Source organism: Bos taurus, chromosome 8 (genome assembly GCF_002263795.3).
Source record: "Bos taurus isolate L1 Dominette 01449 registration number 42190680 breed Hereford chromosome 8, ARS-UCD2.0, whole genome shotgun sequence".
In the NCBI taxonomy this organism is placed as follows: Eukaryota; Metazoa; Chordata; class Mammalia; order Artiodactyla; family Bovidae; genus Bos; species Bos taurus.
The window spans coordinates 69,220,438-69,236,789 of record NC_037335.1 but is presented as its reverse complement, the minus strand read 5'-3'; the positions used below and the strand labels follow the sequence as shown (position 1 = coordinate 69,236,789).

Here is a 16,352-nt window from a genome sequence, read left to right as displayed (position 1 = left end):
CCCTGAATCTCCAGCCCCGCGCGAGAGACTTGGGACCGGGTGGGAGGGGATGGAGGAGGCCCCCGGCCCGGGAGGCGGGAAAGGCCCCAGGGCTCCGGGACGGGGCGGCGTCTCCGGAGCCCCGAGTGGCAGCGGCGCGGGCCCGGCGAGCCCCGACCCTGCCCGAACCCCTCGGGCTGCGCGCGCCCCCAGTCCCCACTCTCCGCGGCCGCCCCCTCCCCCGCAGCTCCTCTCACCTGCACATGATCCGCCATTTTGCTCCATTCATGCTCCTCTGCGGCCCCCCCTCCCCCCCAACGCGCACCTCGGCCGGGCCGCCGCCGCCGCCGCCGTCGCCGCTGCGCCTGCGCGCTGGGGGCTTGTCGCGCTGCGCTCGCGGCGTACCGCCGCCCGGCTGCGCAGGCCCGGGCGGCAGGGGCCGCGGTTGGAGAATGCGCAGCGCCGTTGGGACGGCGTAAAGGCGCGGCAACGTCAGCGGCCCGGAGACGCGGGAGGCGGGTGGAGGAGGGAGCAGACCGGGGGGCGCGAGGGGAGGGGGCCGGCGGAACAAAGCTTTGTTTACATGATTTTTAAAGGGGCCGCGCTCGCTCCGGCGGGCCGGCGAGAGCGGCAGCGGGAGGTGGCGCTGCCTTAGCTCATCGGCTTGGCGAGGGCTCCCGGAGGGACCAAGACCTATCCCCGCCCAGACCCCTGCACCTGACGGATTCCTCCCTTCAAAACTGTCCTCACGTCGTGCCCCTCACCCGGCTGCGGCCGAGCCACTGCTGTAACACCACACCACACCACACCACACCCCCGGGGGTTCTTCCGGTGTGCCCACCGCCCACTTAGGACGCCTGCATTATTCATTACTTTCCCCTGCCGACGAATTTGTGTCCTTCTGGATTTCTGCTCCAGTGGACAGGGGTCATTGCTCTCTCATCCTAGGTTTTACCAGCAACTCAAATCTCCTTGTTTCCATTTATATCCTTTTCTCCACGCTAAACATTCATGGAAATAACCGCCAAGTAATGGTAATGATGGATACACGCAGAAAGCACGGTTCCGACCTTCCCCAATAAATTGTCATCTTAATCAGCTGTCTAGGCTGCCTCCTAAGAGTGGTCAGAAGCTGCGGGAGGTGGTGGTGGGGAGAGATAAAGGGATTTTAGGACCCCTGGGCTCAGTCTTGAGTGGAAAAGCCATCCCTCTGGGTGAGGTCAGGTAAGGCCTTGCCTGCTGAGACCAATTCCAGTCTTTCCCACTTGGAAAGATAGATCTTGTTTTCCATTAGATCCCACTCTGGCTTCCAGTCATGGTCCCCAGATTAAATTTTATCTGAATTCTGAGAGTATAGGTTGTATGTTAGTAGTGAATGACACACACACTTTCTGTTAAGGATCAGGAGGACTGGTGCTCAGCATTCATTTCAACCTTCGTCCTCCTCCGAGTGTGTCTTCCTCATTCGCAGAGGTAGGACACCTAAAAACTACATTACCCAGACTTCCTTGCAGCCAGGGTTCTATATGCAAGTTAAGCTCAGTTAAGTTCAGTCGCCCAGTCCTGTCCGACTCTGCAACACCATGGACTGCAGCACCCCAGGCTTCCCTGTCCATCACCAACTCCCAGAGCTTGCTTTCAAACTCAGGTCCATGGAGTAAGTGATGCCATCCAACCATCTTATCCTCTCTTGTCCCCTTATCCTCCTGCCTTCAATCTTTCCCAGCATCAGGGTCTTTTCCAATGAATCAGTTCTTCACATCAGGTGGCCAGAGTATTAGAGTTTCAGCTTCAGCATCAGTCCTTCCAATGAAAATTCAGGACTGATTTCCTTTGGGATTAACTGATTTGACCTCCTTGCAGTCCAAGGGACTCTCAAGAGTCTTCTCCAATACCAGGAAAGCATCAGTTCTTCAGCACTCAGCTTTCTTTATAGTCCAACTCTCACATCCATACATGACTAATGGAAAAACATAGCTTGACTAGACAGACCTTTGTCAGCAAAGTAATGTCTCTGCTTTTTAATATGCTGTCTAGGTTGGTCATAGCTTTTCTTCCAAGGACCAAGCATCTTTTAATTTCATGGCTGCAGTCACCATCTGCAGTGATTTTGGAGCCCAAGAAAATAAAGTGTGTCACTGTTTCCATTGTTTCCTCATCTATTTGCCATGAAGTGATGGGACTGGATGCCATGATCTTAGTTTTCTGAATGTTGAGCTTTAAGCCAACTTTTTCATTCTCCTCTTTTACTTTCATCAAGAGACTCTTTAGTTCTTCCTCACTTTCTGCCATAAGGGTGATGTCATCTGCATATCTGAGGTTATTGATATTTCTCCTGGCAATCTTGATTCCAGCTTGTGCTTCATCCAGTCCAGCATTTTGCATGATGTACTCTGCATATACGTTAAATAAGCAGGCTGACAATATACAGCCTTGTTGTACTCCTTTCCTGATTTGGAACCAGTCTGTTGTTCCAAGTCCAGTTCTAACTGTTGCTTCCTCACCTGGATACAGATTTCTCAGGAGGTGGATAAGGTGGTCTGGTATTTCCATCTCTTTAAGAATTTTCCATAGTTTGTTGTGATCCACAGTGTCAAAGGCTTTGGCGTAGTCAATAAAGCAAAAGTAGATGTTTTTCTGGAACTCTCTTGCTTTTTCAATGATCCAGCATATGTTGGCAATTTGATCTCTGGTTCCTCTCCCTTTTCTAAAACCAACTTGAACATCTGGAAGTTCACGGTTCACATACTGTTGGAGCCTGGCTTGGAGAATTTTGAGTATTACTTTGCTAGCGTGTGAGATGAGGGCAATTGTGCAGTAGTTTGAACATTCTTTGGCATTGCCTTTCTTTGGGATTGGAATGAAAACTGACCTTTTCCAGTCCTGTGGCCACTGCTGAGTTTTCCAAATTTGCTGGCATAGTAAGTGTAGCACTTTCACAGCATCATTTTTTTGGATTTGAAATAGCTCAATTGGAATTCCATCACCTCCACTAGCTTTGTTCATAGTGATGCTTCCTAAGGCCCACTTGACTCCACATTCCAGGATGTCTGACTCTAGGTGAGTGATTACACCATCATGGTTGACTGAGTCATGAAGATCTTTATTGTATAGTTCTTCTGTGTATTCTTGTCACCTCTTATTAATATCTTTTGCTTCTGTTAGGTCCATACCATTTCTGTCCTTTACTGTGCCCATCTTTGCATGAAATATTCTCTTGATATCTTTAATTTTCCTGAAGAGATCTCTAGTCTTTCCCATTCTATTGTTTTCCTCTATTTCTTTGCACTGATCTCTGAAGAAGGCTTTCTTATCTCTCCTTGCTAATTCTTTGGAACTCTGCATTCAGATGGGTATCTTTCCTTTTCTCCTTTACCTTTAGCTTCACTGCCAATTAGATTTACTTGGAGAAAACTTTGGAGACAGAGCTTTTGATTGTTGCTTCTGACAAGTCTAACCTTTAGGATGTGGGATTTTTCTGTTTTTGTTTTCCAACATTTCAGTATCCAGTTCTTAGCTCCTTGAGCGTACAGAGCAGGGGTGGTGGGTCAGATGCTTCCTTGCTGTCTTCTTGGAGTGATGATTGCAATGGGGTAGACTTCCAATTCCCTACTTGCCTGATGGAGTAGAAATAACAGCTCCCTGTGGGGTCAGACCCAAATCTTCGCCCACCAACAACCCTCCCCACACCTGTTTCTCTCCCTCTATCTTCCCCTTTGCAGTAAATGATAATCTAGTGTTTCAACAGTCCCTCATAGCCAGTCCACGTGCAAGTCGAGTACACACCCAAATCTGGCCACTCATCTTCATCATTACTAACGTCCTGATCCAGACCACCATCAGTTTTCTGCTGGGCTCAGATAATGGAATCCTTGCTTTCTTTGCTTCTGATCTTGCCCCTTGACAACCCATGCTCCCTATAGCTGCAGAACACCCTTTTAATATCATAAATCAGATCATTCACATCCCTGCTTTAAAATCCTCAAGTGAACGCCCATTGCACTTAGAATACATTCGGGGAAAAAACCGGTCCCCTCTGGCTTGCAATGCTCTGGTCATTCTGTCCTTCTTGCAGATCTTCACGTTCAGCTGTTCCTGCCTAGGGGCCTTTGCCCTTGAAGGAACTTCTGCCTGCAGTGTTTTCCCCTTAGATCTTCAAGTGGCTGGTTTCCATATCACTGATGTCTTAGTTCAATTGTTATCTCCTCAGAGAGGCTTTTCTCACCAGTTCTATAGAAAGTTGTCCCCTCCCCCCATCACTGTCATACTTACAGCACTGATCATGGTCTGTTTTAAGGTATTTACATATTTAGTTTTTTCATCATCTGAGTCTCCAGCTAGAAAGAAAACTCAAGAACTTCCCTGGTGGTGTTGCAGAGAAGCCAACTGAGTCCCTGTTGGAAACTTTCTTTGACTTGCTTTTTGTTGCTTTTGTTATTATAATCATACTTAATAGCTTGCCTCAGAGGACCCTGCCCCTCTGCTTGACTGTAAACTAAAGTGCCTTTTTTCAGCTCATTGAGAGCTAATCTGTCCCTGCCCACCTGTGAATAGAAGAGATGAACACATCCCTTCCCAAGGCTTGCAAAGCATCTCCAAGAGGTGGTGCAGTGGTAAAGCATCAGCCTCCAATGCAGGCGACTTGGGAGTTCTATCCCTGGGACAGGAAGATCCCCTGGAGAAGGAAATGGCAACACACTCCAGTATTCTTGCCTGGAAAATCCCATGGACAGAGGAGCCTGGCAGACTCCAGTCCTTGGGATTCCAAAGAGTCGGACATGACTGAGCATGAGCACACACAACAACCCTTTCCCGAGAGCCTGGCCAATTCCCTTGGAGGTGTCTTTAATTCCCCACTGCCTTTCCCTCTCATCTGTCTTTTGACTTTAGTTCCTCATTGCTTTCTCTCTGATCTATAAAAGAACTTGGCATCCAGACTTGGACAAGATGGTTATTTTGAGGCACCTTTTCCTCAATCAACCGGCTCCCCGAATAAAGTTGTATTCCTTGTCTCAACACCTTGTCTCTCGGATTCATTGGCCTGTTGTGTGGCAAGCAGAGTGAGCTTGGACTTGGTAACAGCGGTCCAGTGACTGATTCATCCTCCCACTGCAGGGGGCCTGGGTTTGATCCCTGGTCAGGGAACTAGAACCCACATGCCACAACTAAGAGTTTGCATGCTGCAACTAAAGATCTTGTATGTTGTGACGAAGATCCAAGATCCTGCCGCAATAAGACCTGGCGCAGCCAAGTAAAGAAATGTTTTTAAAAAGAGAAGGGAACCACAATGAAAACAGGGAAGGGGACAACAGAGGATGAGATGGTTGGATGGCATCACCGACTTGATGGATATGAGATTGAGCAAGCTCCGGAAAATAATGAAGGACAGGGAAGCCTGGCGTGCTGCAGTCCATGGGGTCGCAGAGTTGGACAAGACTGAGTAGCTGAATAACAACAGCAAATGTCTTGTTTATGCCCTGTACCTCCTACCTCTGCACAGAGGAGATGCTCAAAAACATAACTTTTAACCTGAATTCTTCCTATCTCAGTCTCATCCTAGGGTGCATTTGGGGCTCTCAGGAGAACATTAAGGAGTTTGAACATTAAGGAGTGTTATGCCAATGTTAAGTAATATTATTATGTTAATAATGATACTTAATGGAGAGTGCGGACTAGGAATAAAACTCAAGAGACAGATCCTTCCTCCCCCACTGACAGGAACAACTGGGGTGGGAGAAGGCAGGATTGCTTTTACGAACACTCCCACTCCGGGAGTTGGTGATGGACAGGGAGGCCTGGCATGCTGCAGTCCATGGGGTCACAAAGAGTCGGACACAGCTGAGCAACTGAACTGAACTCCGCCCCCCACAACTTATTTCTGTGCTCAGTCCTCCATCATTCTCTGGCCCCCACCAACTCCCTGCCCACCATTCTATACCTTCTTTGCTGTTGCTTCTTTGCTGTCCAGAGCTGCCTTTGGGGTAGTACTCCCCCTCCAGCCCTCCCCAGCCATTCATCCTCTGGGGGTTGCTTAATCTTTAAACCTGCCCAAGGAATCAGTCTCTTCTGCTCCTTCCTTTCTAGCTCCCAAAGACAAGCCCAGAAGTCCTTTTGTATTAGAGATTTAGTTGCTAAACACTGGTGAGAATAGTAACAAAAAGTTGCCAGCTTCTTGGAGCCCTGATCTCCAGATCTGTTCCTAACTCCAGCTGAGAGAAACCATTGTAAAGGAAAGGATCCTGTGGCTTATACTGAGGCACAAATGAGGTGCGGGGTGTCCCTTTCTTGCCAATAAAAGCAAAAAGGAGTCTAGGGGCACCCCGCCCTCCACTTATGCCTTTTTGTTGCTTTCTTTCCCTATTTTTGGTGCCTGGGTCATCTAAGGGCCTCTGGCTCTTTGCCCTTCTGCTGTGTCCTTTTGGGTCCCTGCGCATAGGGTTTGCCTGTGGCCAGGCAGAAAATACTGGGGTTAGTACTTTCTCTGCAGGGTCCCCACAAGTCCTGCCAGGAAAAGTGGGGGTTGCTCTGAGTTCAAGCCTGTGGCAAACAGACACAGGAAAATAACTTTTCCTGCTCCCATAGGCAAGGGCTGGCATGGAAAGGGGCGGGGTATGCGAAATTCTTGGGCTCAGTGTTTAGTCGTTCAGTCATGTCCGACTCCTTGTGACCCCATGGCCTATAGTCCGCCAGGCTCCTCTGTCCATGGGGATTCTCCAGACAAGAATACTGGAGTGGATTGCCATGCCCTCCTCCAGGGGATCTTCCCAGCCCAGGGATCGAACCCAGGTTTCCTGCATTGCAGACCGATTCCTTAGGGTCTAAACCACCAGGGATTAAATAGTAATTTCCTGGTAATCTGGCAAACTCGGGCTCCCCCCTGTGGTTGTGAGTGGAATGCGTCCAGTTGACCTTCGGGGAAAGTGATCAGAGAGGTGGAGGGGAGGATCCTTTGTTGTCTGGCTACTTAATCAGGTCCGGTCCACCCACCAGTGACTTCAGCATCTCAGGTCTTATGCCAGGCCTACTGCATCTGAATCTGCAACCAGGTTTGCACATTAGCGTTTGAAAGGCACTGCTCTGACAACCCCCAGGGTGGCCTTAGAAGCCCTTCTTTTCTCACTCCTTAAGGAGATGCCGAGTCATCCACAGTCCATGCAGCCCCTGTGTAATGCTGCTTCCCCTAAAGGGTTGGAGAAATGGAATTGTTGTTGTTTACTCACTAAGTCAAGTCTGACTGTTTTGCAACCCCGTGGACTGTAGCTTGCCAGGCTCCTCTGTCCATGGAATTCTCCAGGCAAGGATACTGGAGCGGGTTGCATTTCCTACTCCAGGGATCCAACTCATGCCTCCTTCATTGGTAGGTGGATTCTTTACCACTGAGCCACCAGGGAAGCCCAGAGAGATGGAATAAGCCACCTACTTCCATACTCTTAACCCCTTCTCAAGGCGTTTTCCCCCTTCACCAGCATCCTTGGTTCCCCTTTGGTTGCTGGATCCAGCTGTTCAAATCCAGGCAGCTGGACTGAGTGTCATGAGCTTTACGTGTCTTAGTCCTCTCCTCCCAGAGCCCATAATGCTCATGTTTGGAGCTGTTTTGGTAAAGCACATGGCATGTACAGCAGAAGATCTAAGCAGTGCACTGCTCTGCTCTTCTTCCCAAGATGACCGAACCCCTGCGGTAGAGGAAATGGCTCAGTTACATAAACACCCATTATGGGGTTACCCCAAGAGTGCTAGTCTAATTCTCTGGTTTTTCCAATATTTCCGCACTATGCCTCTGTCAGATTGCTTCTCTAAACCATTTGGCCCAAAGTTAGATATTCTCTGAGGCACTTAGATTTCCCCTAAGCCATGTATCTTCTTGCATGGAGTCTAGACTTTGTTTGCGTGCTAAGCTGCTTCAGTTATGTCTGACTCTTGTGGTCCCATGGACTCTAGCCCACCAGCCTCTTCTGTCCATGGAATTTTCCAGGCAAGAATACTGGAATGGGTTGCCATGCCCTCCTCCAGGGGATCTTCTGGACCCAGAGATCCAACTCACGCCTCTTTTTCCTCCTGAACTGGCAGGCAGGTTCTTTACCACCAGTCACATCTGTTGTTGTTCAGTTACTCAGTCGTGTCTGACTCTGATCCCATGGACTGCAGCCCACGAGGCATCCTGGAGGTCAGCAATAAAAAGACTGTTCAATTAAAAGATCAGTTACCCTGGCACTTCCTCCTCTGGCCTTGTGACTTTAGGAGACTTGCAAACAGGTGGGTTCACACCTGCCCTTCCTTCTTCCAAGGGTAGAAAGTGTGTCTGGAGACTGTGTGGACCTGGGACCTTTGCTAACTGTGAAGCACATTTGATAACCATGAAACTTTTTTTTTTAATGTTAGAGTTTGCTATTGTAACTTATAACCTCCAGATAGAATTCGAGTGTCTTTACAATGCTCACAAAGGTTGAAAGGAAGGTGGTCTCCAACAGTTGAGATGTGCTTGGGGAGTGTAGTTCGCTTCAGTGTGGAGACATTCATGTTTCTAGAAGCTCAGGAGGTGGTGTGTGTGTGTGTCATTGTGGGAGACAGGGAGTGTCCCCACAGAGGGAAACCATTTCAGCAGAGTGTGTGAAAGTACTGAGGCTAATGTGTCCAGTGTGCATGTGTGGCTCAGCTCCTGCTGAGTTGAGAGACCTGGTTTCCGGTTTGGTGGCCTTGAACCTGTCCTCAGCCCTTCTGTGAGCCTCAGTCTCCTCATTTTTAGATGAGCATGTTGGGCTGGTTGATTTCTCAGGTGTCTCCTAGCTCCATCATGCTAACCATCCAGGCTGAGCATGGCGGAGCCTTCGGCTCCTGGTTTTACAGTCAAATTTTTGTTTCTGGGTCTCTGTTCCAGAGGGCCAGCCACCCTGTGTTGGTGACTCCCCCCCGCTGGCCTCTGTCCCTGAGCTGCGTTCAGTGAAATGCTAGAGTTGGGCTTTTTGGAAATTCTCTCTCACTCACTGAAAATGCAGGAAGCTTGAATGTGAAACCCACTCGTCAGAAAGAAAACACACACACAGAGCAAGAAACCACAGGGCCTATCGGCCTGTCGTCATCAAGCAGCCGAGAATAGTGCAGAAAACTCTAGGCAGAGAGGAAATGAACTTGAGAGAAGGGGGAACCTAGGGCAGAGAGGAGCGAGAGCGGGTGGGTGTGGAAGGGGAGAGCTGGCGCTCAGGGGCCCCGGGATGCTGCGAGGATGGAGGACGTGGTGGTGAAGCAGGGCTTCCTGTACCTCCAGCAGCAGCAGACTTTTGGGAAGGTAAGAAGAGCACCGTTGGTCTGGGGCTGGGCTGAGAGGTGGTGGAAGGTGGGGTGCTAGCGACTCCCCGGAGAGGAGAGGAGGCCCTGGAATGTTCCAAAACCCTTATGGGGTGATGGAGACTGCCATCTACCACACTGGGTGCAGAACACAAGCTTGGGAGGGCTCGTTCCTTAGCAGCCACTTGCTCCCTTGAGCAGCCTCCACATCATGGCCTTTGCTGACAGCCGTGACCCCAGGAGGAGGGGATACCAGAGGACTCTGACTCTTTCTTGTTCTGTGGCGACTTCTCCTCACTGGGACACATTGGGAAGGACTGGACTGCACAGTGGAGGGGATAATTCGGGGTGGCCGTGGAGGTTCCTTCCTCCTTTCCTGCCCAGTGGGGTGCGTTTGGCTGCTTTTGAACTTGAGTCGGGTTCTCTGGGAGCCAGGGCCCCATTGTGTCTAAACTCCTTTTCATTCTTTTGGCCTCTTTGAATAGGGAAGTCCTCCTTCCTTCAGGGGACCCACCCCAGGGTTCCTCTCTCTCTCTCTCTCTCTGTCCCTCTCATGGCCTCAGGCCACGAGTCAGGAAGGTTCAGGAGCGTCAGCAAGTTCCTGGGGACAGGGCCTTCTGTGGGGCCTCATGCAGAAAGAGGAGCTCCCCAGTCTGGGCTCTCAGGCTGCCCTCCTTGCCTCCTCTGGGCTTCAGGACTCACATGCTTTCTGCCTCTCACCTGGGATTCCCTGCGTTGAGCTTACCCAGTCTCCCTGCAGTTGTCATCATGGGGCTCACCCCTGTGCCTTTTCTTTTTTCTTGCCTCTGGCTTCCTCCCTGCTGTCACTGGAGGCCTCTTTCTGGGTCACTTGGGGTGCATCTTCAACGCATACTAACTCTTAAGGCCTGTGTTAAGCCCTCTGCCTCCTTGGGTCTCCTGTGATCTTCCCCTACATCTCCCCCTGGGGTCCTCCTCTCCCCGCTGGTCACCATCTCTCCATCTGGGGCCAGAAATGGCGCCGGTTCGGGGCTGCACTGTATGGAGGTTCAGGCTGTGCACTGGCCCGGTTGGAGCTCCAGGAGGGCTCCGAGAAGTCGCGCCGGGGAGAGGCCCCCCGGAGAGTGATCCGCCTCAATGACTGCCTGCGGGTGTCCGAAGCCAGCGGGGAGGCCAGCAGTCCCCGAGACACCAGCACCTTCTTCCTGGAGACCACGGAACGCCTGTACCTGCTGGCAGCCCCCACCGCTGAGCGTGGTGACTGGATACAGGCCATCTGCCTCCTGGCCTTCCCCGTGAGTCGTCCAGGGCTGTAGAGAGGATGTGGAGCACTGGGTCCCTGCCGAGGGCAGGTGTAGAGCGAGTCAAGGTCAGGATGCTGAGGGTGGTTCTTTGGTGGGGTGTGGATCCCAATTCAGAATAAAGATGGGGGGGTGGGGGTGGCAGACTGAGTGCATTTTGCAAGAAAGCTTAGGGTGGCCAGAGGTGGGGTTGAAGATGGCGATGGTGGTGAACGTTGGGCCTTCTCCCCAGGGTCGGCGGAAGGAGCTGTCAGGGCTGGAGGGGAAGGGTGGCCGGCCCCGCATGGAGGAAAATGAATTGTACAGCAGCACGACTGCAGGTGAGGGGGCCCCTGCTTCTCCCCTGGCTGTTCTCTCCAGGGCGTGGTGGGGAGGAGGTGAGAGCTGGCCGGCAGCCGGCCCAGTCTTCCTGCCTTGTGGTTGCCCCCGGCCCCAGCCAGCCCCTTATCAGCCGCTCCTCATCGCTTCCGGCCAGGCCCAAGGTTGGGGAGGCTGGCCTGCTTTAAATGTTAACCATTCACCCTTGGCCCGCTCCCTCTGATCCAGGCCTGGCTGAGGGACCCAGGTGAAAGTGCTGGTTTGGAATTCTCCCTTGATGGGACCTGAGCAATCGTCTGTAAAAAGAATGGTTTCCCTTCTGTGGATCTAAGGTGTCCTGCAGCAAGGGAGCTTTTTGCTCACCCGGCAGTCCCCCTCCTGTCCTCTTGTCTAGCGCTCTGGGGGCTGCCTGGGGGGAGCAGGAAGACACAGGGCAAGGGGTGCATCCAGGCTCCACCCCTTGGAGGGCCCCCCGACCCCCATGGCCTCGGCAGAGGGTGGGTAGGCAGGGAGAGCTGGGGCGGTGGGGTAGCACCTGCAGGTGTGGCGGGAGGGATGGGGAGGCAGCTGGGTTGGGGCGAGCAATGAGATGGAGGAGACAAAGCTGTGACTCTGGCGACGGGAGCAGGAAGGATGTGGCCACGGAGGAGTCGGGGTGCTCGTGGCTAGGGCACGATGCCTCTTGGGGGAGGGGGTGGGGGTTCCTGGCATCTTGGGGAGTCTGACTTGGCACAGGGCAGCTAAGCCTTCAGAACACAAGCACCAGGGTCATGGGGCCACCGATAATACTTTTCTTCTGGAGACCTGGCCTGCTTATTTAGAGTGGTGGTGAATAATCTGCTTGCTAATGCCGGAGACTCCAGAGACCCAAGTTTGAACCCTGGGTCAGGAAGATCTCCTGGAGAAGAAAATGGCAACCCATTCCAGTATTCTTGCCTGGAGAATCCCATGGACAGAGGAACATGGCGGGTTATAGTCTATGGGGTCACAAAGGTTTGGACACAACTGAGTGACTGAACACGCACACATACAGAATTGAAAGAGGTTGGCTGTTTTTCCCATGAACTGTGTCTCCTCCCCAGGGACTCCCCAAAAGGAGTTTGCTGTGACCGTGAGACCCACAGAAGTCAGTGAGAGGTGCCGGCTCCGGGGATCCTACACCCTCCGGGTTGGGGAGAGTGCCCTGGAGTTGTGGGGCGGCCCTGAGTCGGGCACCCAGCTATATGAATGGCCTTACAGGTTCCTGCGACGCTTTGGGCGGGATAAGGTGAGCAGGGGCTGCCAGGGGTAGGGCAGAGGAAGGATGAACTGTGAGAGAAAAGAGAGTGTCAGGGAGAGGGCCAAGGGGCCCTCAAAGGAAGAGAGAATGGAGGAGGGAGAGAAGGTGAGACGAAGACCGAAGACCGGCAGAAGAAAATCAGCCCAGCCCAGGGGCTGGAGGAGAGAACTGGGGAGGGAGACACGGAGGTGGAGGTAGGGGAAGGAAAGAAGAGGAAGACCTGGCTGGGAGTAGTGGGCGTGTGGAGGTTGAACTCTGCCAGTCTTCATACGCCGATGGATGGAAGGAAGAAGGAAAAAGGAGAGGGGTTTGTTTGTAAGAAAAGACTTGGAGAGGAAGCAGCTTGATGAGAAGGCCAAGCAGCTCCCAGGCTGGAGGGAAGTTGGAGGTGACGTGTTTGTGATTGGAAACTGGGTATAGGAGCAGCTGGCCTCCCATTAATAGGCTTTCTCCCCCACCCAGGTAACCTTTTCCTTCGAGGCTGGCCGGCGCTGTGTCTCAGGAGAGGGCAACTTTGAGTTCGAAACCAGGCAAGGCAATGAGATCTTCCTGGCCCTGGAAGAGGCCATCTCTGCCCAGAAGAACGCTGCCCCTCCTGGGCCCCAGACCCAGCCAGTCCCAGTCCCTGCGGTGCTGCCCCGGCCAGAGAGCCCGTATGCCCGACCCCACGACTCGCTGCCACCACCGTCGCCCACTGTCCCGGTGCCCACGCCCCGGCAGCAGCGCGGACTAGAGGGAGAGTATGCAGTGCCCTTCGATGCAGTGGCCCGGAGCCTGGGGAAGAGCTTGAGGGGCGTCCTGGCTGTTCCTCCCCAGCTCCCAGCTGACCCTCTGTACGACAGCATCGAGGATCACCCGCCCCCACGACCCGACCACATATACGATGAGCCTGAGGGGATGGCCGCCTTGGCCCTGTATGACAGCCCGCAGGAGCCCCGGGGTGAGGCCTGGAGGAGGCAGGCCACAGCTGACAGGGACTCCAGTGGCCTCAAGCATGGCTACATAGTGGGACAGGACTTCGCCGCCTCTGGCTGGCCACAAGGGACCGAGTATGACAATGTTGTACTTAAGAAAGGCCCAAAGTGATGGAGCGTGGAGGAGATGCGATCCCCATGGGACGCCAGTGCTGGAGTCCTGTCCAGATGGGGCCAAAGTTAGAGGCTGGTGAGAAGGAGCTGGAGTGGCAGGCAGGCCTCCTCTTCCAGCTTCTGGTGGTGACTCCTGGCCACCGCATCCCAGGAGCCCTGCTCTGCTCCTTCTTGAACCCTCAGCTTGATCAGTTTAGTCTGGTCCAAGGAATTGTCCCCTTCAGGGCATGCGGCATGAGTCACCATCTGAGGGCAGGAAGAGTGCCTGCAGAAGCCGCCCTTCTCCTACTCCTTCTCCACTTCCTCTTCTTTTGCCACCCCCGCCGGCCTAAGTGGAACCTCTGGCATTTAGAGGACAAAAGGATGTCAGCAAATCGCCCTGGTTCCTCGGTCTGTGTGGGCCACCTTTTCAGGGGACAGCCGTGGCCCAGGCATGCAGGAGAATGGCTGCTGCTTTCTGCCAGTTTTGGACTTCTCTGTGGCATTAAACGTTTCAGAAATATTTCTGTGCAATATGAGAGTGTGGGAGGAGAGGATGGGACAGGCACGGCCCTGCTAGGGGTGGATGCTTCAACTGGTCACCACTGACACCACCTCTCCCAGCAGCAGGATCCTCTCTGGGCATCAGCTGGGTCCCCACATCTGGCCACAGATGTAGAGGTCTGCGCAAGTCAAGGCACTCCGGGAAAGATGCTAAACCCATTGCTAGGGTAGGGTCACCACCCCCAAAATAGTGAGGAAGCTGTGTGTGTGTATAAACCTGGAGTGGAAGACAGGCCAGAGTAGAAATGGAACTCATCCCTTGCCTTTCTAAGACTTATCTCTTTGTCTGTAAATTGAGGGAGTTTCTCCATTTGGGCTCTGAGAGCCCTTCCTGTTCTGAAGTTCCGCATTGGCCCTTGTGTTTCTATTGGGTTGGCCCGAAAGTTCCAACCCAGTATTTCCCTGCAGGCTCTGTGCAGTCTCCTTTCATCAAGACCTGCTTTCATGGAAAGGGCTGTCAGTATGTTCCTGCTACTGGCCAACTCAGCCAGTATTACGGGGCACTGTCTGTAAAGCCTCCCTTTGCCTCGTGATGCTTATAGTCTAGAGGTGGGCTGAGATGAGGACACAGATGTCTGTCACAAAAGGGGATGTAAGTTTCACAAGAGGAGAACGAAAGCCTGGGAGTCAGGGGAGATAGCTGTTCTCTGGGGGACCAAGAAAGGCTTCATATCAAACACGGCACTTAAGGTGGCCCTTCAAGGGTGGGAAGGGATATGAAAAGAGGATACTGGTAGAAGAATGTGAATGGAGGCATTGGGGGAGGTATGTACATGCTTAGGAAAGAGTTCTGTAAGAATGGAGGGGAAGGTAGGAGGGAGGTTCAAGAGGGTGGAGACATATGTATGCCTGTCTGCCTGCTAAGTCGCTCAGTCATGTCCAACTCTTTTCGACCCTATGGACTGTGATCTGCCAGGTTCCTCTCTCCATGGGATTCTCCAGGCAAGAATACTAGAGTGAGTTGGTATTCCCTTCTCCAGGGGGTCTTCCCAACCCAGGGATCAAACCCACGTCTCCTGCATTGCAGGCAGATTCTTTACCACGGAGCCACCTGGGAAGCCTGGACGTATGTACACTTATGGCTGATTCATGTTGATGTGTGGCAGTAACCAACACAATATTGTGAAGCAATTATCCTCCAATTATAAGTAAATAAATAAAAATGGAGGGGACATGGGGCAATCTACTTGAGAAGGCAGATTCTAACCCTGCTGTGCAGGAATTTGTACCTAATTAAAGGGGAAGGAGGAATGACAAGGCTTTATTTTTTAAAATGTATATTTTAAAAAATTTCAAACACACAGGAAAGTGGGAGGAGTAGTGTAATAAATCCCCATGAATCCATTAATTACCTTCGAGAATTATCAATACATGGCCATCACACTGACAAGGCTTTTAAGCAGAGAATCCTATAGAGCTCTGTGTTAGGTCAATCAGCTGTCGGGTTACTTGGAAGATAGACTGGTGCCCCAGTGAGCTGAATTGGAAGGGGAAATTCAGAGAGACTGGGGGTCCAAATGCTGTGGAAGAGCCAGGGCTTGCGGATCTTGGAGTCACATTGGATGTGTAACACAGAGAAATGGGGTGTTGTGGAGAGATTTGGGTTTGTGGAAGAAGGTGAGCTGAGTTTCTGACAGTTTTAGGCTAAGATGGCTTGACTCTCTGGAGAAGGGCATGACAACCCACTCCAATATTCTTGCCTGGAGAATCCCAGGGACAGAGGAACATGGGGTCACAAAGGGTCGGATACAACCGAAGTGACTGAGCACCCATGCACCCACGCATGGGTTTACTCCATCCAGCTAGAGGGGTCCTAGCAGCAGCTGGAAATGGGCTCCAGAGCGGGGAGGGAAGCAAGATAGAGACCAATGGGCTGCCCAGGTTCGCATGTGGGTTGTGGGCACCTTTGATCTCAGCTCATGCTTTTGCCCCCTTTTAAAGGAATTTGAGGCAATGGGTGAGCAGGCTGGAGACAGAGAGGGAAGTCATCCAGGAACCTTGACTCTTGCCTGCACCAAAGGACTAACCCAGCTGTCATCACCTCATCCCAGCCTCAGAAGACACTGGAGGCAGGAGTTTCAGTAGTTACCTCTCCAGGCGAGGGGTGGGAGCTGGGGCCTTCTTAGGCAAGGATGGTGGTCGTGGTTTGGTCCCTAAGTTGTGTCTGCCTCTTACGACCCCATGGACTGTAGCCCGCCAGGCTCCTCTGTCCATGGGATTTCCCAGGCAAGAATTCTGGAGTGAGTTGCCATTTCCTTCTCCTCTCCGACCCAGCGACCCAGTGGTTAAACCCGCGTCTCCTGCGTTGGCAGGCGAATAGTTTACTGACTGAGCCACCAGGGATGTCTCTTTTTCAATTTCCATGAGTACTTGGGACAGACACCCCAGCTCAGCCCAGCAGGGGGCAGTGTTAGCCTGTGGAAAAGGCCACTGGGGGCTTAAACCCTAATCCCGCGTGGGGGCTTGGTCCTACAGAAGGGAACTTCAAGATTTACTGCTCAGAAGAATGGGGCGATAATTGCAAGGCTCTGCATTTCAGAGCTGGTCCCTTCAGATCCTCAGAGTCCCTCTTGGAGGACTGTG

At 52.4% G+C, this 16,352-nt stretch overlaps 2 protein-coding genes across 4 annotated transcripts in view; one reads left to right on the top strand and one right to left on the bottom strand.

Annotated features, from left to right (window-relative positions):
- The window catches only part of XPO7 (exportin 7), a 91,090-nt gene extending 90,812 nt beyond the window's left edge, over positions 1 to 278 (bottom strand). For both annotated transcript variants that reach the window (XM_015472567.3, NM_001102542.2), the window contains 1 exon segment: positions 237 to 278. In XM_015472567.3, the coding sequence (XP_015328053.1) occupies positions 237 to 254 (18 nt within the window). In that variant the 5' untranslated portion in view covers positions 255 to 278.
- Positions 279 to 9,107: 8,829 nt separating this feature from the next.
- On the top strand, positions 9,108 to 13,728 carry DOK2 (docking protein 2). 2 transcript variants are annotated; one of them, NM_001102002.2, is made up of 5 exons: positions 9,108 to 9,262; positions 10,254 to 10,535; positions 10,774 to 10,861; positions 11,942 to 12,126; positions 12,601 to 13,728. In NM_001102002.2, exons 1-5 carry the CDS (start codon positions 9,200 to 9,202, stop codon positions 13,222 to 13,224), a joined length of 1,242 nt encoding a protein of 413 aa, NP_001095472.1. In that variant the 5' UTR covers positions 9,108 to 9,199; the 3' UTR covers positions 13,225 to 13,728. The 2 variants fall into 2 exon arrangements, with proteins under 2 accessions (NP_001095472.1, XP_059745045.1); XM_059889062.1 differs by having other exon boundaries at positions 9,747 to 10,535.
- The last annotated feature ends 2,624 nt before the right edge of the window (positions 13,729 to 16,352 follow it).